Raw genomic sequence first — 21,981 nt, forward strand, 5'->3', positions numbered from 1 at the left:
CGTTTAAAATGGCACTTCAAGGGTAAAAGGAAAAATACAAAAGCATTCCTTTGGCAATTATTCTGATATTTCCAGACTGTTATTTCAACTGATAGAATAATTTTCAAAATACTTCTATCAACAAGAAATAACCATCACTATAGCAAAATAAATAGCAATATTATTTTCACAAAAAAAAGGCATTGAAGTAAGAGCAGTGATAGCCTTTAGATCTAGTTCAAGTTTTTTCAGACAAGTAAAGCATAAGAATGCTGTCAGCAGGTTAAGTTTCTCTTACAGCATTATCACAAGGCTATATATTATTTTAAATAAGGCTGATATTTATTCAATCTAAAATATATTAGATTGGATTATTGAAAAATGAATTATTTTCTTCTTTCCCCATTGAAGCTTTCAAATCCTATAATGTGGGGGCACACTTGCTTGAGAACATCTTCAAGGTGATGACTGTAACTCATAAATCTTGCCTTTCGTTTTGCAGCTTTCCTCCAGTTCCCTCAGCTCACACACAGAGCACACTTCTTACCCAGTATCTTTTAAAAGAAATAAATTTCTCATTATCAAAATAGATCGCAAACTGGGGAAGACAACTGGTGGTTTTGCTTCATGTAGAAGGGTCAAAGCCACAGGAGAATTGACTTAAGGAAAAAACATTGCAAATGTTTGCATATAAGAGAAGGTTATTCATGGTGTGTGGTCTGTGTAAGACTTGTAGACCAAGAAAGTCTTCCACTATAGATAACAGAGATAAGATTGGAATCAAAGGAGAAATGTTATGGAGGAAGTATTTTCTTCATTTGAAAAAGTGACACTGGCATATTATTAAAAAGAATTTTCAAAGAGCACCTAATAATACTTTGCAAACCTAATTTAGCTGCTAGAGGGAAGTTTAGAATGAATGACTGCTTAAAATGCCACTTTTATTTTCTTTTGTTTTTAAATAGACTGTATGAAAGTTTCCATATCATATTCTATTTTTAATCTTCTAGATTTACTAAATTGATCACAACCTTATCGATGCGATCTTTTTCTCCTCTGAGTGAACCTTAAATACTGACTTTTGCTGACTAGAAAGGATTGATGTCATTTTTTTAGAGAGGGGAAATATTTTTAAATTCTGCCAACATAAAATAGAGAGAAAAAGGTACTCTGAAAGGAAGGCCTATCTCTTGGTGTCTATGTGTGCATTAATTCAATGTGAATTTCTATATCTACCCTAGCAAATACATGCTTCTGATTTAAAATCAATAAAATAATATTAAAGAAAGTCACTTTTCACATATAATTATCAAGCAAAATATGTCTTTTTGGTCTCTTGAAAATCAACTTATGTTCTCTTAATATATCTGAATACCCTCTATTATTATTTTTCAGATAGCTACAAATGAGTAATCTGTGACTCCAAATATAATTTGGTCAATGAACATTTATGTCCTGTTATTTTTATTAGAATTCTTTACTTTCTATTGTACCTTTTGTTTTAAATGTAGACTAAGCTTCAGTGGCTGTGTGAGGAGGTAAAGGAAAGAGAAAGTAAGGAAAAAAAGCTACGATGCTACTTGCTGCAGAGCCGAGAACAGCTCAAGCACTTAACACAGATAAAGGAGACTGAACATCAGTCTCTCTTTAAACAGATAAAAAGCCAAGAAAAACTTCTGGAAGAAGTTCACAGAGAAAAAAGAGGTATGTTACTGATACCATTTTTGTTAATAAAAGGGATAAAGAATTTAAAATTCTATTAATTATAATTTCTATGGCACATTCATTTATCAACTAGTTATTTCAGACTGCAGTGGGCTAGTGCTAACCAAGAATAATGTTTTGTTTGTGGTTTTTTTTGTTTTCCCTTGCTAACAAAAAAGGCAAATGCCACGTTTCAGCCACGTTTCAGACCAACACAATGGCTGAGTAACACATGAGTTTACATCATGCACAGTGGATATAGAAATTATTTCCCAGCTGTACCATCTGGGACATTGCACGACCTGGGCAAAAAGGGATTATACAAGAGTCTGAGGCAGTCTGATTTAGACTGCTATTGCACAGCTCACAGAGTCATGGTACGATCTTTCATTGTATTCTGTTCCCTCTGTTTTGGAAGACAGGTGTCACCTTTAGAGTTTCTTCAGAAATCTTGTTCCAGCCTTTATTTAGGACTCCATACTGATATAACTGGGCAGAATAAGTATTCTCTTTCATTATTTTGTTCGTTGTCACTTTGTGCTGATTGATGTTGATTCAGATAAGAGTAAACTTTTAGTAAGTGTATTTACAGCTTCTAGTAGTTGACTTATGGAAAATGTTTTGTCAATTGCAGCAAAAAGCAAAACTACTTGGTTTTGGCAAGAACAAAGTTAATTCTCTTCATAGTAGCTGAAACATGCTGTGTTTAGGATTTAATATGGATAGTAATGTTGAAAACACACTCATGATTTAGTTGTTACACCCTAAGTCTCAAGGACTTTTCAGTTTTCCATGCTCTAATAGTGAGATGGTGCACAAATAGCTGCAAGGGAGCATGGCCAGGCCAGGGGAGCTGGCAAAGGGATATTCCATGTATTAGAATATTATTCCCAGTGCACAAACACAGGAGAGTTTTTTGGGAGGAGCCAATCACAGATGGAGAAGGGGCTGGGCATTGTTTGGTGGTGAGCAGTGATACTGTATGTCACTTGGGGTTTTTTTTTTACTTTATTTCTATCTTTTTTTGACATGTGGATGTAATGACAGTGCATGTGACAATGTATGCAAGAATAATAGATGTACAATCTCCACATGAATTTAATTGGTTTGTTTTACAGTCATGTCAATTTAGATTTTTCTTTTTAATTTGAAAATTATGACCTTCAGTATACCAAATCAGTTATTTTGTAGAAGTTGTAGAAGGTACAGAAGTAATAAAATGTATATCTGTTAATCTGAGTTTTAAGTAGTCATTCACCAAGGGATATATTTAAATGTTTAAAAAGGGGTTTTTATTAAAAAAACTGTGCAAGACAAAGTCTGACCATTTTTATATCTTGAATAAATACTCTTACATATTGAATGAAAAGCCCAGTCTTCATTATGGTACAAGTAATACAAGAATGTCAACATGTAAATAGTTTAATGGTTAATGGACTTGAACATGAAAATTAGAAAAGCTACTTTCCCAGAGGGAAAAAAGAAAACAGAGCTAAAAGCATAAAAAAGATGTTAAGCCAATAGGAGAAAGCAATCCATCAAAATGATAAAAAATTTAAATTAAGGATTCAGAATGCTGGTTGGCTTTTCTTACTTAAACATAAAAAATGGAAGTGTTTACACAATACTAAGGCACCCAGTAAGGGAATTATGGGCAAATCCCAGGTGCAGGAATAAAGCAAATGAAGGCAGAAGGTATTTAATTGATAAAAAAGCCCTTCACTTTTTTTTTTAATGCTAAAGTAACCTTTAAGGTATTGCAAAATAAAATTGGTATTTAGTCAAATTTGATCAAATGGCTGAAAATATTTTATGCTGCAATGATGCAGATTTTAGGTGGAGCATTTTATCAGATTCTGTGAATAACCATGAGTATGCATGTGTGTGGTTGGCTGTCCCCACTGACACAAACCACTTGTCTGAGTACCTGATATTGTTTGAAAATACTCTGTTAATTTAAGTTCACATAAATCAAAACTTATGAAAATGAGACAGAGAAATTGTTTTCTCAAGAAATTAATTTGTTAATTTACTTTCTGTGGATCTGATAATGTAGTTTACTCATGGGGTTTTTTGAGGAGAAAGAATAAAAATAGAGATTTATACTGGACATATCAAAAGTAGGTGGCATAAGTATTTAAATTGCTTTGTTGATGAACATGTTTAAGGAAATTTTAGCTTAAATAGGTTCTACTAAAACTTCTATGTATTTTTTTTGTCTTTTCCCTTTACCAATGCATTTGTAAATACCTAGGATATTGTAGGCTTTTGAAACCTTGTTATGAATCTCTGTAGAAGTGTTAACATTGTCACAGTGGTTCCTGTGATGCCATAAACTGGCTGTCCCTCTGGTATAATCCTGACAAATACAAGTAAGCTAACATAGAGATTCATCATGAGAGAATAGAGAATGAAATAAAGTACAGTTGTGAAGCACAGAGTTTCAGGATTGTTTACAGAGTAGCAGAAGTTTCATAGTTACCTGGTGCTGCTTCAAGATCAGCTATGTTTGTTTTCCATTCTTCATAAGAGTATAATGATGGAGAGTTTAGAAATTCAGAAGTCTAGCAATATTCATAAATACAGAAGAACTGAAGAAGATGTGACTTCTGATATCAAGTTTGCAGTTTGGTACTTTGGATGCAGTTCACCACTTAGCAAGGTATTTATCTAGCATGCTACACAATGGGATATTTCAGTAACAGCTTGGATTCCATATTTCATCTTGGACTGATTTTGGTCTTACAATCAAATGTATTGCACTAGGCAATCAATATGTTAACAAAATAGACAAAGGTCTGAGGAAATAAAATACATATGTTCCAGTTTCTTAACTAAGAATTTAATTTGCGTTCTGGAATCACTGAGCATGCCATGGTGTTCTTAAGAACAATTTAAAAATTAGTTTAGGTAACAAGAATTTTATTTTTATTATTTTTTTAATGCCATTGTCAGCAATTGTACCCAAGACCTAGCACAAATTTCTTTCACTTATTGTATTTCTATATGATCTAGCCAGACTGTGTAGTCTGAAAAATCAGTGAAAGTCTTTATTTGATCCTGAGTGGACCAATGGTTTTATAAACTCAGATTTACTTTAATTGCCTTTCCAAGAAAATCTTGGAATATACTGACATGTATATAAGTTAGACGTAATACGTTATATAGTGGTGGGCATGAAGTCTGCACAGTTCTGTTGTTTCAGGATAATATATTGCTACTTCAGAGAAGATACAGTCAACAAATAAATGTTTAGCAAAATAAGACCCGACATATTTGGTAAGATGATATCTGTTTTCTTTTAAATGAAACAATGTTAGTATGGTTGTAGTGATGTAAGAAGAGGAGGTGCATTGCTTGCATTTTCAAGACTGATTTAATTTATCTCAAAATATTCTGCAAATACTGTTTTACATGAAGTCCCAGGTGATGGAGGACGTGCTCCTTACCAATTCTCAGTGTCTACTGAAATAATGCTTTACAATCACATTTGAATTATTGCATATTTAGAATCTGTTATATAGGGATAACATATATGCCTATACTGCTAAGTAAAGCTTAGGAAGGTAACAGCTGTAGTCATGAGCTGTGACAGACTAATGTTAGGTGCTTTTATCACAAGCACAAAACTGTACTGGGCAAGTGTGTGGTTTTTCTTTATGCATTAAGTTTATCACTCATGCATTTATCATTGTGCATTGTCTTAGATTAGAGGATAAAAAAATCAAAGTTTCAAAGACTTACATTTTAGCTGGTTTTACTGATGGTGTCAACTCTATGAATCATACAGTTACCTCTAGTTTCATCACTTCAAACAAGTAAAATTTTACAATGATTTTGGTAAGTGCTTCCTGAAGCAAGACATCAGTTTATTTTAATTTCATTTTTTTCTCTTAGGTCCAGTCAGATTATCTGTTATTCAACTGCTGTGGATAATGTAAACCCAAAAGAGCCTGGTATATTAAAGTAGATTGAAAATATACGTAAAACTTTGCTCTGACAAAACCTAATCTGTCAAATTAAATGTCTGTTTTTTTCTATCTTAAAGTCAGGAAGTCCAATTTTTGTTTGAGTCAGGAACACTAAAGCAGAAAGAGTAAAAATTTAAATAAGAAACAGTATAGTACATTGAGTGTAAATACACTGACACTGAGCAATCTCTGCTATTGAACTGAGTAAAAATATGAGATTGGGAACTAGTGAAAATCAAAACAGTTTAAAATCTTTCTATTATGACCTATTATGTTTCATTTAATAGTAAAGTACATGTGCTGTTTTGAAGACAACTTTAAGCCTGATTCTGCCCTTTCAGCTTTGATTCTTTCTTTTTTATTAAATTTCTTTTTCTATATATTGCATGATATTGCCCTTGTATGAACAAGAGTCCATTCTGTGGCAACAAGAAACATCACAAGGTATTTTCAGGTCATCTTTTATTCAACAGTGAATGGGAGCATCAACTAGAGAGAACACTCTTTTAAGCATACATACTGGAAGGAACCTGAAGGATTTCAGAGAAACTCTTCATAGTACTTGGTTTTCATAGTGAGCTTCAAAATGCATAAGATTGAAATATCATTACTATTAAAATAATTTATTTCTTCTTAATAGTGTTCTTGCCCTTTAAATAATGCTTGGTTTTTTTAGTGTGATGGGGGAAGGAGGAGGGAGGACTTCTAAGTTATTTTAAACTTTGCCAAAATGAACCTGCGTTCAGAGTCTTAGAAGAATGGAAATAAACCCAAATCATTTAGGAATCCTGCCCTGTGGAATTTTTTAAATTGAAAAACTGGAAATATCTGACTGGACATGCATTGCTGTAATTATTTAGTATTTTTCTGGAACCATTTTCATTTGACATTATCTTTTTATGCACTCATAAAAATATGGCTGCCATTGTAAAAAAGAGAAGGTAAGAGATGGGATCAAACTGTAGCTAAGATGTTTTTAAGACTTCCTTTGATTTCTTTTTTCTTTCTGAATCACATACTTTAGATGATTATCTGAAACTTATGTACAGTTTTTTGGTGTGGAAAGCATGAGTCATTTAAATTAGTGAGTTTGTACTGCTCATTAAAAGTAAGAGATTATATTCATTAGATTTATTTCTTGGTTTACCTGCACATATCAGAAACTAAATCAGAATTAACAAAAGAAACCTGGGGGATGGGGATTCAGTGTATATTAAATAATTAAAATGAATTTTTTCATTTTTTCTTTCTTTTGTGAATTATGACTTCTTTCTTTAAACCAAGCTAAAATAGCTGGTGTTCTATGAACTAGTGGATTTTTTGTTTTTTTTTTACAGCTGTTGAAATGAAATTGGACTCTTTATAAGCACAATTACAGCTTAGCACTGATTTAACACTGTATAATAAAGAGAATCTTGTAATCAACTGTACAACTTTATCAGGACTCCTTGAATTAATATGAAAGGTGCTGTCATGCTTTCAGGTTGTGTACTATGTTTCTATACCAAACTGATATCACCATTTTACAGCTATTAGATTTAAAAAACCCAACCAAAAAAGCCCTACCCCAAGCAACACAGGCACTTCCACACTTGTCTTGAATTCAATATTTTTCTGAGCAGTATGTAACAGAAACATGCTGTCATTTATTCTTCTTTAGGTAACAATGACATGCTGAAGAAAGTCTTCAATATCTGAAAAGATGTCAGTTTATTTAATAATATGCTGTCTTATAGGAAATAAAACTGATCCAAGGGCTCTATGTTCCTCTCCTGTTGTGCCTATTCCCTTGGTCAAAGCCATCTTAGTCTAAAATACAGATGAATCATGTTGGAAATTTGAACAGAAATTAAAAAAATGCTATCTAAGATTTAGTATAGTAAAGTTTTTTTTAATTAAAGAAGTATTTAAATTCTTGCATCTTGCTATGTCATAGATTCAATATCTTTCAAAATTAGTGCTTGTTGTAATGGTTTTGCCTAGAATTTTTCAGGCTGTAATAGAATATGATTTTCAGTGTAGTTCATTGCTATGTTAAGAGCTTTTATATCCTTTCAGCTGACATGATATCTAAGATCCTTTTTGTCTTAAAGTGAGTCCTAATGATATGGTGTATTTGGAGAATTGAAGTTTAAGTGCTATGTCAGTACCAAAAAATTCCTCACTTTGAGAAGAGCTTCAGTCATCAGTAAAAGTAATTCTTAATGCTGACTGTATACAACAAAATAATTTAAATTACAGAATACACATTTTAAGTGAATTCTTGAAAAAAAAGGAAGTCTAGCTGGTTTTGGATTTTTCTGTATAAAGAATCAGTTAAATAAGTGATATTTAAGCTGTTTGTCCATTTTTTTGTAGTGGGTTAAATATGACAAATTCCTAGGTTGAATATTTACTCTGATCAGCATGTTCAAGGTAATAACTGTCTATAACTAACATGTGTTTTTTTTCAAGAAAATGGGAACCATGATTGATACTTTTAAATACTTTACCTCTTTTGTAGTTAAAGGGGAAAATCATAAAAATGTTTTAGAGCCAAGCAAGACAACCAAATTAACTATACAGTTCATACAGTATGAGTGATTAGAACAATAAGCTACTAATTGTTTTTACTGAATTACAGGTTCCTGTATGTAGTTTCTTAAAAAAACTACAGGCACATAATAATGGGTACATATATCTGAATCTTCTTTAGAGTGGGCAGAGAGTTTCACAGTATTTTTCTTGTCCACATCTATTATATCTCTAGGATAAGGTCATAACATAGTCAAGGGTATGATTTGGATACTTCTGCCTAGTTTAAATGACTTGAGTTGCAGGTTATTAAGCACTGTTAGTAAATATTGTTGCTGTAAAGTTATATTCATTTGCTTAAACAGTTAGAGTATCTGAGTCAGAGAGAATGTGCTTGGTCCTGGTTATGTATTAAAAAAAAAAAAAGAGAGAGAACTGAAGATAAAGCTTAGTCTCCTATTCCTTAGCTGAATTACTTAATTCTACACCACCTTTCTAATCTGAGAATTGTTTTTTAAATTACATGTTCATCTTGCCATACTTATTTTCAAGTATTTGAGCAGTACCTTTGTGCAACATTATATATTTCTAGTATGTAAATTTGTGTTTAGTGGAAAACATTTAAATGTAAAATTTACCTTATTTTTTGTTTCACAATTCTAACACTTGTGATTTTTTTTGGATTTTTTTTTTTGTTTGGGTTTTTTTTTTTTTTAGTATACCTGGTGAATTGAGGTGCCTACCACTAGAGAAAGAAACAAAGTGCAAACCCAAGAAAACAGATTCATTGAAATATATATGTATGTTCTTCATGCATATGTACATACTGCATCAATATTGTATGTACTTCAGCTGCCAGGACAAAAACTTTGTCTTCCTGATTTTAATTATATTTGATGACTTGGCTGTAGAACATTACTTTATTCAGTGGACTGAAATTCTAGGAGCAGCATTTTCTGAAAATAAGGCTTGAAGGTTTCTGTAACTGCTTCTACTTGCGAAATCAAATGATCAGACAGTATACCATTTCTTGCAAGACACTATATAAAATGAAGAAATCCTAGTGAAATAATTTTGTTCTAATGCAACATGCTTAAAATCCATGGAGCACATGTTTATTAAGGAAGAGCTCAAAGGACAGAATTAAGTTAGGACACTATTGAATATAATGCAATGATCTTATGGCTGTTTGGCATTTTACAGTTTTCCCTATCAAGTTCTTATTGCCTATTACAAACCAGCTTATTTTTTAGCAGAAGCATATTTAAATTGGCAGAGAACTTTTTCAGATGCCTTGCTTCTGTCAAGACATGAACCATGAGTCATGGAACTTGGGAGGAAATTTGTTTTGCATAGCTTCATGCCATCCTTCTTCCCTGGGGAAGTAGGGACTTTCTTCTCCAAGCTGTTGGGAATGTTGAGCTGATGTTTCTCAAGTGTATTAAAAGGATTATAAGTATGCTGGGCTATGTTTTATTAAGAGTGTCTTCTTATGTAAGAGTGGAATGTGAATATTCTACTATATACATGCTTATTCTCTTAAAAGCTGGAGAAATATTAATATTTCATTCTTGGTCAATGAGACATATCTACACAGACTTGTTTCATGAGTTTGTACCATGGACTATTCATGTATTACAGTGAAACAGAGAAAATAAACAACAGTAGGTAGGATAAGATCTGAACTTTAAAGTTGGAATGTTTCTAACTTGTTACAAAAACATCTCAAATTTGAAAATAAAAAAATACTACAAATAATTTCCAATATATATATGTTATATACAATATGTATATAGTATAACATCTTCAGGCTGGCTTCTGATATTGTGGGAAGATTGTGTAATGAGGGGAATAAAAACTGAAAGCCTTCTAAGATTTCTTCTTTGACCATTTAAAAATGATTATATTTTAAAATCTTATGTGTTTACAGTACACTGCAACTCCTATTTTGATCTGATCTTAAAACACTTCAGTGTGTGACTTCTAAAATAATTTGATTAAAGTAAGTATTTTGTAGTCTTGCTGTAAGCAACAGATTTTGTGTGTTATCTGGAAGGAATTTTGATTTCTAAAGAATTATTTACAATAAAGACAGTGTTATTACTACTAAATTATGAAAATTTCCATCCTTACTGTAATTGAGAATCAATGGTATGATTATGTGGGCCATTCAGTTGCATGATTATGTATTTTTCATTCGTTAATCTGTTCTTAGTATAAGAATGGCAACATAAAATCCTTTTAGTCCACAAAATTATCATTTCGTATTTCCTGAAGTGGTAATGTACAAATATAGTGTGATTGAATTTGAGCATTCTATTTGTTGCTACCCATAGGGTTTTTCTAACTCATTTATTTTTGTTCATTGGGAATTTTGTTGAAGATGATTCACTAACTTGTAATAATCTAACTTACTTGACTAGTAGTATAACAGTATTGGACAGATCCAGGAACCATGCTGCATCTGGTTAGGAGGAAATGTCAGTACTCATAGTGTCACGAGGATCAGCTGTAATCAGGGCATTTTTACAGAGCTATATAAGCTCTGTAAATGTGTGTGGTCATCAGAAGCTGGGTAGTTTCTTTCTCTCTCTGAATCACCAATATGAATAATATTTTATAACGCCAGGTCAAGAAAAAGTAGTATCAGGTATCTTTACCTTAAAATTCGTTGCATATGTACTGTTCTCATCTGATCTGCACCCTGAAGTATAGTGTGCAAGTTCTACTGTGGTTGCAAGTTGCACATCTGACAATATTATTTTTCCTGAGCAGTGCTTTTAATCTATGTCCTGTAAGAGATGACTCTATTTTTGAAGCTGCTCTAAAGACTTTGCACTGCATTATTTTAAATTGCTCTATAGACTTTGTTTGCACCGCCTTTGCAGAGCAAACAAGATCCCAGAGAAAGAGTTTATTCCAGAAGAAGCGGTAATATTGTTGTATTTCAGCTCAAGTAAACTGGTTTGCTAGTGTATAAAATACACTTCCAAGACAGCAGAAGGACACACCTTTACAGTAAACCAGTTTTTTATTAAAGGGGAAAATATCTGTTACTGATCGTGCTAGTGCTTTGGGACAAATGAACTTTGAGGATCAATTGTGTAGAGGAGAAGCACAGTTGTGTGTTGCACTGCAACATTATACTGTCTGTAACGTGTAGGTCTGGAAAAGATACTGTCAGAAAGCTTGACAGAGTAGAGAAACCCAGCATGATTAATTTTAAATATTACTTTGATACTGAAGATGTTCTATGATTTGTATTTTATTGTCATTATTAAAACTGTAGGTTGTCATACAGAAAAAAACCGATCCTTACATCAATTAAAAGGCATTTTCAAAAAAATATGCCGGCAGCAATAGTTGTTGCAGCAAAGGAAAATTATACTAGAAAAAGGAGTAAATTTAAAGAAGCCACAGAAAAGCATATAAACTTCTGGGTAAGAGATAGAAAAAAGTTTCTGAAAAGCAGACTCAGATTTTCATTTTGGTTATTTTCTTGTTTTCTGAAAAAAAGTTTAGATCCATATTTTCACAGTACAAAATAAATTTTAGAGCTAAGGCTTAATCCTTTACTTTTGGTCTCAGGAGCTTTAATTATTTTAATTATATTTTGTTATACGTAATATAAAGACACAAGGGAAGAGAAATTTAGCCATTTAATAAGATTGCTAGAGGGTATAAAAACCTTACATAAACAGTATGAATTTTCAACATTGGGTGTACATTAAGAGAGTAGTTTTCTGTTGTTTTCTCTGTTCTCAAGAGGCATGAGCAGATCAAAGCACACTATAACCAATGTCTCTTAGCAGTTATACCCTTCTGGGGCATTTCCAGCGAAGCACATTTACTGTTTGCTTGGTACCTCTCTCTTCCTAACCTAGGAATTATGCCCCAGCAAGTTTCTGTTTGCCAACATAGCTTATAACATGTGCTGCAAGAGGCATCATATAAAAACATATCAGGCATTTTAGAACTTTAGCAAACTTCAGTTTGTTCCCTGCATTTGCATTGCTGAGATTAAACAGATGTGCAACTACAATGTAAATAGGTAAAGGGTTAGGTATATAGAATACTCAATGTATTCTCCCATTTACAATGGCATTTTGTGGGATTTTGACAGTCATTTTGCCATTTCTTTGATTACTATTTCAATGTCTCTATCTGTAGAAATTATGTAGTGTTGGGAGAATGGGATAAGCAATTCTATAATAAGCACAATTTATTTGCCACTCTTATCAACCTTGTAATAAGATTTGCAGTGTCTTTTTATAATAAATAAAATTTTTGTAGTACATTTATTATACTGCTTATACTTTATATACATTTTTCCATGTAATCTTCATTGTAAGATTAATACCTTCTTACCTTTTTAATATGTTAAAACAGCAGTGTAAATTTGGTTTTTTTGTGATCAGTCTCCAGGAGTTCTGTTGATCAGAAATAGAAAGTCAAGTGTCAGTTGAAAATGACACATTCTCCACTGCACAAGGGAAAGAAAAGAAAAAACTCTAATGTTGCTATTCAGTTATAATATAATATATATAATTTTCCTCCTAATATCCTCTTTTCTTTTGGAGTATAGGAGAGATTTCTTCCTCAAATCTATGTATAAAAAGTTCTTGAAAAAATTTACTGGAGTTGTACTGTAGATTTTTGCAATAAACTATGCGGAAGGAATAATAAGTTAGTGCATTTAGATAGTGTAATTTTCAAAATAGATTTTTAGATGTTAAGCAAAATGTGCCATTCACTGAAAGTTAAAATGTTTGCCAGCTGAGCTGGTAAGTCTCAGTTGTATCATCAGTTCCCATGGGACAGTACAAAAACTGAGCCACCAAGGAATAAACTTAAAGCATAACTGCAGCTGAAAAAAATTAGAAGTAAACATTACTATTATGGCTCTCTTCATAATTGCCAGCTCAGTTTATTGCATCTTCGTCTGTAGCACATGTAATAGACAGTTATATAATTTCTAGTTGCATTATGTTGGGTGTCAGTGAGACATACTGACCTCTGTGCATGTATGTTTATTTGGTTGAAGTAAGTGTTTTCTTAGAAGCTGTTTGAGCCCTAGTGATACATAGGGCCATCTAGGAGAATTAAAAGCTTTCTTACAGCATTTATCAAGGAGTGAATCCCATGGAGATGGGACTATTTTGTGTGCTTTACTCTTCTAAAAAAACCATACAAGCTGCTAAAAGATCCCTTTTTTCCTGAGATTGGTAGGGAAACTTAATTTCTGGACCAGTATCTTTGAGCTTCCCATATTATCTGTTCTCCTGGGCTGTGAACGTTGCAAATGGATTCTTTAGTTCTGATCTTCAAACAGCCCAATTAAGAAATGCATTTCTAGGCTTGGGAGAATTACTCGTCTCAAGTAACAAGTGACTTTGGCTAGAAAAGCTTTCTGTCTTGAAGCTGTTGGCCTCCTTTGGTTGGCCCAGTTACTTCAATTCAAATGAGCTGCTTCAAAAACCTGGATATCCTTAATCATTGACCATTCCTTAGCTGATAGGTCCAAGATCAGTTCTGTGTGTATTTGCATTAAGATGTGCAGCTGCTCTTCAGATGTAGCCAAAAGGAAATTTGCTGATATGCATAAATATGGTTGGGATGATAAACATCAAAATAAGAAAATCCTAGGATATTAAGTGAGAGTTCACTGAAACAAGTGGCATTCAATTTCCTGTTTTGTCATTTGCATATGCCATACCATAATTTTTATATAGCTACCATGCCCATAAACATATCGACATAATTTTCTAAAACAAGAAATGATAAATTATCTTTCTAGCTTGCAGTTGGTAAATGAAAACAAATTAAGTTTCAATTTCTTTCTGTGTGCTCCTGGAAAATTTTATTCATTATCACAAAGGAAATGTTTCTTCATTCAGGAGAGAAGTGTAACAATTATGTATTATATGCAGTGATAAAACAGTGTTGAACTGCATTTTCTGTTCAAAGTGTCAACTGTTATGAGGACCTTGCTTTGAGACATTTCTTACTATATTTTCTTTTATATAATGCTGTTTTTTTTTCTTTCCAGGTTATTTAATAGGTTTTCTAATCAAAACTATGGAAGAAAAAGCCATTGTCAGTTTCCTTGCATAGATCTGTGCTACAGACAGGTGGGATGATAGCTCACACACACAAATCCAAGATAATCATGAGTTAGTGGGTCAAACTGGAGTTTTCCATTCCTGGAGACATTTAATATCACTGCAGACAAAAGGCAGAATTCTTATTTCTGTTTCACTCACTCCCATCAGTGCTACTTTCTGTAGCACTTGTTCTGTGCCTCCTCCTCATTGGACCCCTCTATAATCATATATTACTCAATACTAGCCGCATAGAACTGTCTGGTTTTTGCCAGTATGTTGTTGTTCTTGTAATGAGCTAAGAGCTTTTGGAGGTCCAGGTTTGTCATTTTGCCAAAGCAGGACAAAGTAAGCAAGAGCAATGCACAACCAGAGGCAGGGAGCAAAGTGACCTCCCTGCATTTTGGCGAATGCAGCTGCAAATGCCATCTATGATGTGATCTGAGCACATCTGGCAGAACTGGAGCACTTGGTGCTAAAACCATGTCAGCGGGGTTGGACTGGCTTCTGTGGGACATGAAGAAGGAATAATTACATAGCCATTAGTAGCCAAACTAGCTTATTTGAAGCTATTAGTAAAGAATTTCATTGTAGTATAAATGTGCTGTTAGATTGTTAGGGATGAAAATTGATGGCTTTTCAGCCAAATCTGTGAAGTAGAATCTGAAGTGTTTATTCATGACCATTGTATGTTAGATTTTTTTTCTAAAGTCTGTTCTTGAGATTTATTTCTAGTAGGAACATTATTGCCTGCATTCCAGCACTGGCTGGCTATATTACTACTGCATGAGTAATCAATACCTATATATATATTCTAACAGTTTCAGTTTCTAGAAGTAGAATCAAGTAATTGGCATTTAAGGCCTTAGAAACATTAATAATCATCACACAATGCTTAGTGGCAGAAATTCAGAAAGTCACTATGACTTGTGTGTTGTTTGAGTTTCTAGTGTAAGAATAATTTCTAAATTCAGTACATCTCAATTATTTCCTCAATTATCTTTATTTTTAGGGTTTTAAATCTTATTTTTTTCTCATAAGAAATTCTGTATAGTTATAGCTGAGGAGACTTCTGTTATTGTAGTCAAGTCATGCCACTATAATGATAGTCTGAACGTTTCAGTAAATAGTAGCTGAAAAAAAAGCATAGCAGCATACTCCAAGTCTAGTGTTTAACTGTTGAAATACCATGTGTATGTGTGTTAACAAATTTTCTTTAGCGTGTCCTAGATAATAAGCAAAATTAAATTTGAAAATACTGTCTTGGTTACCAAAATTAAATTAATATTTTATTACTGCCTTTAATGGTACAAAAAATTTTGCCATGAGGAAAGTTTGTTTTGCAGTTAAAAAAATTTTGCTCTTTTTGCCTGCAAATAAAAGGCATAATTCAGAATCTATAATGACTAGAGGGATTCTGCTGTTGTTACTGTTTGAGGTTTGGATTTTGTGTTTAAAGTGCAGTTATAGACAATGTTCCTTAGCTCATGTAAGAGGAGGGCATAGACAGTAACAATGCTGGCTTTGCCTGCTATATTCTTATCCTATTTTAATCCTTAAGCATGTTAAATGGAAAGAAAAACATAATATTGACACAAAGGATGTTAAAAGATGAAGGTAACTTGCAATTATTAGGGTTGTTTTAATATTGTTTAAATCATTAATTTGAGCATAGATTCAACCAACACCTGTATGACTTGTTTTTAATTTTCACAGCAGCCTTCTGGTTGCAGCAGCTTTGTGGATGTAGTTTTTACAACTAGATAATTTGTAATCAGAAACTGTCAACATCCTCAAACTCCCAAACCATTTCCAAGGCATTAATTGAAAATAATGGGAAAAAAATTGTCAACTGCATTTTTGTTATTTGGTGTGTCCCATTTTAATTTTCATGGCAGAAGCCATGCCTTTCAGATAAACTTTTTGCTTTACTGGATCAAATTTCCGTGCTTTTGTTCATGTTTGGGGTTTCTTTTTGTTGTATCATTCTTGATATCTGTAGTTCTTGTTTTCAGACAAGAATGTTCTTATTTCTGTTTATAATGTGAAATATTTAAATGAATTTTAAAAGAAATTGTGAAATAGAGGCATAAAGAAAATTCTAGCCTGCAGTGTTTTTTTTCTGTGAGTAGAATCATGGCTTAGAAGGCTTCAATAAGAAAAACTATGGTGTCATCCTACAGCAATGAAGCAGATTAAAGTCCGTAGTGCAAGGACACTGATATAGAAGATTTAGTATTCCTGGCAATGAAAACTGGCTGCTTAAGGCTCAGACAAGTTGATTGATTAATGAGTCTGCCTAAAACTGAAATTCCAGTGGTCTGACTTTATAGGCTCTTTATATGCTTTTACATCTCTGTAGAGAACAGTTGAGCAAATAATGCAAACAGAAGGTTTTCTATAGCTCTGCTGTTGTGACTCACTGTGAGTTAACAGCTTTATTGCTATCCCAGCTGTGTTAATTCTGATGTAACATCTCTCTAGATTCTAGAAGGGACCCTTGATTCTAATCTAGCTGCAGTTCAGCTTGCTTATTTGGACACTACTTTAGAGAACAAGCAATACCTGGGTTACCAGCTCTGAATTTGTCATAGTGGCAGTTGTTTAGAGACGACACTCATAATTCTAGATAAAAAAAATCATAGTAAAGATTTGTATTAACATACAGACTGTTACTCTTCTATGTACAAAGATGTGTTTGGCACATCAAGATTAGTTTATACCAATCATGTGTGGCTCAAAAGCTACAGTAAGGTCTCCAGATATAATCTGCTGCTTATAGGAGAGCTTCTATTTGAAAAATATGCCACACATTCTTGTTCTGTCCATTTACTGTAAATAGTTCTAGTCCCTTCTTCTCTTCCTCATTCTTCCCACACAGTTTCTCTCCCCATAGACACCCTTGTCATTAGACCTTGTTCTTACTTGAACTTTGCTTTTTAGCCTCTCAATTCCGTGTGTTACAATGTGTGCTCCTTGGCATATAAAGGAGAAAGAATTTTGGATTAAGAGGCTAGAAAACATTTCAGCTTTATAAAAACTAAATGCTGTTATTTAAAAAAGTCAAATTCTGAATGCTAACTACCAGCCATAGTTTGCTTACTTCAGAAGTGAGATTGTTCAAAGGTTCTAAATACTGAGTACTAGTCTCCAAACTTTTTTGATTGCATGCCCCATCAGTAAAAAATTTGTGAGCATGCTACCCTAATATATGTATACTTATTTATGGACAATAAGTAGATATAAATATACAACTTGATGATAAATAAATATACACACCTTTGTAAGTTCAGCCCCACAGAACTAGAACACCTGCCTTGATCACATTTTCATAATGAAGCTGTCTTTGAACCAGAACGAGACATTTTTATTTTATCACCTCAAGGTTAGCCTTCTTATATGTCTGTGTCACTAATTGTTTCCTAATGGAACTTACTGGAACTTACTGAAGCATCTAGGAAGTGATGCCCGTTTTGGGAAGTTGTTCTTTAGTGATTTTTTTTTTTAACTAGAAGCCCCAAGGTCCCTCAGGAGCTTTTGGAATCCTCTACAGCATGTCCACTGGTACATAAGTGTCATTCAAAGGAAAACAACAGAGTGCTTATAGCTGTGCTTCAAGCTGTGTTAACTGCATCTATATTCACAACCCTCCCTCATATTGCTCCTACAGTAGTTTCAGTTGAGAATCAATATGGTCCTAAACAAATATAATAGCCATGCTGTCTTTCCCAGCTCATACCTTAAGCAGTTGCTAAGACTGAAGTTTTGGGCTGTCATCACCTTTTGTATTCATAAGGAAGTTCTTAGGAATATTTTGCATGGATTTCAGTGCACTTTGTTTGAGCTTCACGTCAGAAGATAGAGAAATATTTTCTTTAGCCATGTTCAAATGAGCACAGAAAATTTCCCAGGAATAGAGGGGAGCCAGGAATAGAACTAAAAGATCTCATGTAAGCTTTGGGAAAAAAAAAAAAAAAAACAACCTTCTCATTCTTTTGATACAGGCCTCTTAAAAAGCAGCACATTGGGACCTATAATTTTTTGATTGGTAAACCTTATATTTTAGTTTTTTTGTATATATTTAATCTCATATTCAGACACTGTAGTAGTTCAGTTAATGACAGGTATAGAGAGGTTATAAAACTGATGAGGACAATTTTGGACTGATTCTTGGGACAAGTAAAAAGTTGGAAAAGGTTTTTTTAAATGAAGCGTGGGAGATATTCGTAAGTGAATGATCTACATCAAATACCAATCAAAGTGAAAGGGAAATAAAGAGAAATATCAGGATGAAACACAAGGAAGACTTATTGAAGGAAGCAAATTAGAAGCAAGAATTATACATATAAAAATGTCATTGACAGTACAAACATCATATTAGAAACAAGAGGAAACTTTTTGTTTTATGCAGTACATGCTTCAATTATAGAAACTCATTGTCCCAAAATGTTCTGGCATCCAAAACAATAAATAGGTTCAATGAATCATGCTCAGAATATGCTGAGTTCGAAGGGACCCACAAGGATCACTAAGTCTGACTCCTGTCCCTGCACAGAAAAGCCTCAAGAATCATACCATGTGTCTGAGAATATTGTCTAAACACTCCTTGAAATCTGTCAGGGTGTTGCTGTGACCACTTCCCTGGGGGCCTGTCCCAGTGTCCAGTCACCCTTTGGATGAAGAATCTTTTCCTACTATTCAATGTCAACCTCCTCTGACACAACTTCAGGCCATTCCCTCAGGTCCTGTCACTGGTCACCACAGAGAATAGATCAATACTTGTGCCTCCTCTTCCCCTCCTGAGGAAGCTGTAACTGCAGTGAGGTCTCCCCTCAGTCTCCTCTCCAGTCTGAACGGACCAAGTGACCTCAGCCACTCATGTGGCTTCCCCTCAAGGACCTTCACCATATTTGTAGCCCTCCTGTCTTTTCTATATTGCGATGCCCAAAATGGCACACAGTGTTCAGGGTGAGGCTGCCCCAGCTCAGAGCAGAGCAGGACAATCCCTCCCCTTGCCTGGCTGTGTCTGATGCACCCCAGGACAGGGTTGGTCCTCCTGACTGCCAGGGCACTGCTGGCTCACGTTCAGCTCAGGACCCTGGTCCCTTTCCATGGGTGCTGTGGTCATCCTCCTGCTCTGGAAAACTGGGATAATGTTTGCCAATTTCTGTCAACTGAGACCTCTCCAGATTTCCAAGACTGCTCAAAAACTGTTGAGAGAGGCCTTAAAGACATGAACCAGCTCTTTAAATATTCTTGAAAAATCCCATCAGGCCCCGTAGACTTCAACAGACCCTGGAGCAGAAAATCCCACAAAAATTCAGGATTGGCTGGGAGTTTTACTGATCTCACAGCCATGGTTCTCCTGCTCAGAGCACTGGGACCCCAGCTCACCAATGGTGTTGAAGAGAGAGAAAGCATTAAACACTTCTCTACTTTGTCTCTCTCCCTGTTTGTGAGGGACACATCCTGTAATAGACTGATGTTATTTGTGCACTGCTTTTTGCCATGAACATATGTTTAAAAACTTTTTTTAAGAAATAGTCAAATTGATGGAGGCCAGCGAGGATGAGAAAACTTTTGATTTAGATACAGATGAACAGCTGTTTTGGTCTTGGTGATCATGAGTATTGCATTGCTTGCAGTGGTGGGAACTGAACTAAAATCTTTAAAAACAGTGGAATGTGCTCAATATTAATATAACAGTTTGCTAATGAACAAGGAAAGCTCTAATCAGTATTAAAAATCACTTGAGACTTTTTTTCTTTTCTTTCTTTTTTTAAATTTTGCTTGGGGTTTCATAAACACATTCTGAAATACAAATAATTTATGGACCTTGTTCCACATTAACAAAAATTAATGTTCTAAGAAATACCTATTTCTCTAAAATTCTTTCAAGATGATAATAATATGGTCATGTAGAAATTCTCTTAATGCATGTGTGGCAAGTACTGTTTTAATTAAAACAGTGTGAAGCATGTGCCAGTACTATTTTGCATCTCAGTTCCTTTAGTGCCAGGGTGATTTGTGGTGTTGGGCCTTACAGTAGGAAGCTTCAGGCTCATTGAAACATCCTTTAATATTGAGTGTTTCTGGATTGTGGCAGTTGTCACGGTACTGTGAAGCCATTCAGCACAACACCTCTACTGGCCATGAATGAATATATCTATATCTATCTCTCTATCTATCTATCTATCTATCTATCTATCTCTCTCTCTCTCTCTCTCTCTATATATATATATATATATATATATATATATATCTTGTGAAACACTTTGGTTACACTGGTTCAGCTAGAAATATCTTGATTCACCCCCAAAACAGGGCCTTCATGTCAGATTTGTTGTGTGAAGGGAAGAAAAGGATTTATTCAGCTGCTTGAAATTTCCTTCATACTTTATGGAAACCTGCTTGGCTGCCTTGTGCATCTACAGGAATGCTGCAGTATGTGTTCAGCAATTTTGTGGGAAGCGTATCCAAACAATGACTGAAACCTGTAGGATGCATATTTGAAGTGAGAGTGATGGGAAATACTTGACATAAAAAAGCCTTACAATTTTTGATCAAAGCAAATTTAAAGGTATTATGATCAGGGTGTCTAATTAAGTGATTTCTCAAGAGTTTGGTATCCACTTGTATAACTTAAAACCTTAATGTCTAGGGTTACAAACTTTGGGAAATCCAAAATAGTTTTACTAATATATAACGGAAAGCTCTGACTTGTGTTTTGGAGAAGAGCTTTTCTTATCTTGATGATACAAAAATTATGCTGACAATGTTTTACAAACTGCCATTCTTTTCTGGTAATAACCTGGATTTCTTGCTTTAATGCCACGTAGTAGCTGTATTTTTTGGTACTATGTGAGTTGTTTATTTTCCTGCGTGATCTGCAACTGCTAGGGGGAGGTGAGAGTATTCAATCAGATTTACCAGTAGCCTGAAGATATTTAGGATAGTTTGCAGCATATTACCTGTGAATGCAAAACTGAATTGTTGTGTGAATGTCAACTTCAGAGTACTCTGAATCACATTTTAGGATTTTTCACTGTATGAGTAGATATCTATGTCTATAAGAATTGATTCTGTGTGCACTTCTGAATTTGTGCATTCTCCTTGGCTAGAGCAAGGTAAACATAAAAATGTGGTATTGGTCCAATTTGTAGATTTTTCTCTGGCATGTCAGTCTTCTCTGAGAATGTAAAGAGGAATGTTGTCTATCATTATCTTCAGTTTCTAAAATGGGAGGTCATGCAGTGTTTGAAATCAAGAAATTGATGCTCCAGTTAATATAAAGTCAATATCCTGTTTCTCACCTTTGTTACACCCAGTAAAAAGATAAAGGTGTTGAACATTTTAGTTCATAAAGGAGTTTTAACATTCTAGTTAGTTATTGGCATATTAATGGATCAGCTAGGATAAATAAGATAGTACATTTTACGCATTTCAATCAATAAATATTTGCTCCTAAATCTATTTTCTGATACTTTTCACCAGCAGTAAAAATTAAAACTGGGGGGTTTGCATGTGAAAAATCTTTTCAAATAACCCTTTTTTCCCTCACTTGTCTGTGTGGTATGATGGAATATATAATCTTCATCTCCAGTTTAGTATTTGCAGTATTTTGAAACATACTGTGGTGGTTCAGTGTGAGGAAAACTGGAAGAGATAAAGATTCTGACAGAATGTTTTAAATCATAACCTATATTTTTCAT

At 34.0% G+C, this 21,981-nt stretch overlaps 1 protein-coding gene across 9 annotated transcripts in view; it reads left to right on the forward strand.

The window, feature by feature from the left end:
* CEP128 (centrosomal protein 128) overlaps positions 1–21,981 on the forward strand; it is a 214,644-nt gene that overhangs the window by 47,394 nt on the left and 145,269 nt on the right. For 3 of the 9 annotated variants that reach the window (XR_008431387.1, XR_008431386.1, XM_053945258.1), the window contains exon 19: positions 1,491–1,683. Coding sequence is in view for 5 of the 9 variants with exons in the window: in XM_053945258.1 (XP_053801233.1) it covers positions 1,491–1,683 (193 nt within the window). In the remaining 4 variants the exon portion in view is untranslated. Of the gene's footprint in view, positions 1–1,490; positions 1,684–1,862; positions 2,200–4,213; positions 4,386–4,888; positions 4,963–5,580; positions 5,832–14,217; positions 14,300–21,981 lie in introns of those variants that run through there. The other 6 variants (XR_008431388.1, XM_053945259.1, XM_053945262.1 and 3 more) reach the window with 6 other exon arrangements.

This window comes from Vidua chalybeata, chromosome 6, assembly GCF_026979565.1.
Source record: "Vidua chalybeata isolate OUT-0048 chromosome 6, bVidCha1 merged haplotype, whole genome shotgun sequence".
NCBI classification, from domain to species: domain Eukaryota; kingdom Metazoa; phylum Chordata; class Aves; order Passeriformes; family Viduidae; genus Vidua; species Vidua chalybeata.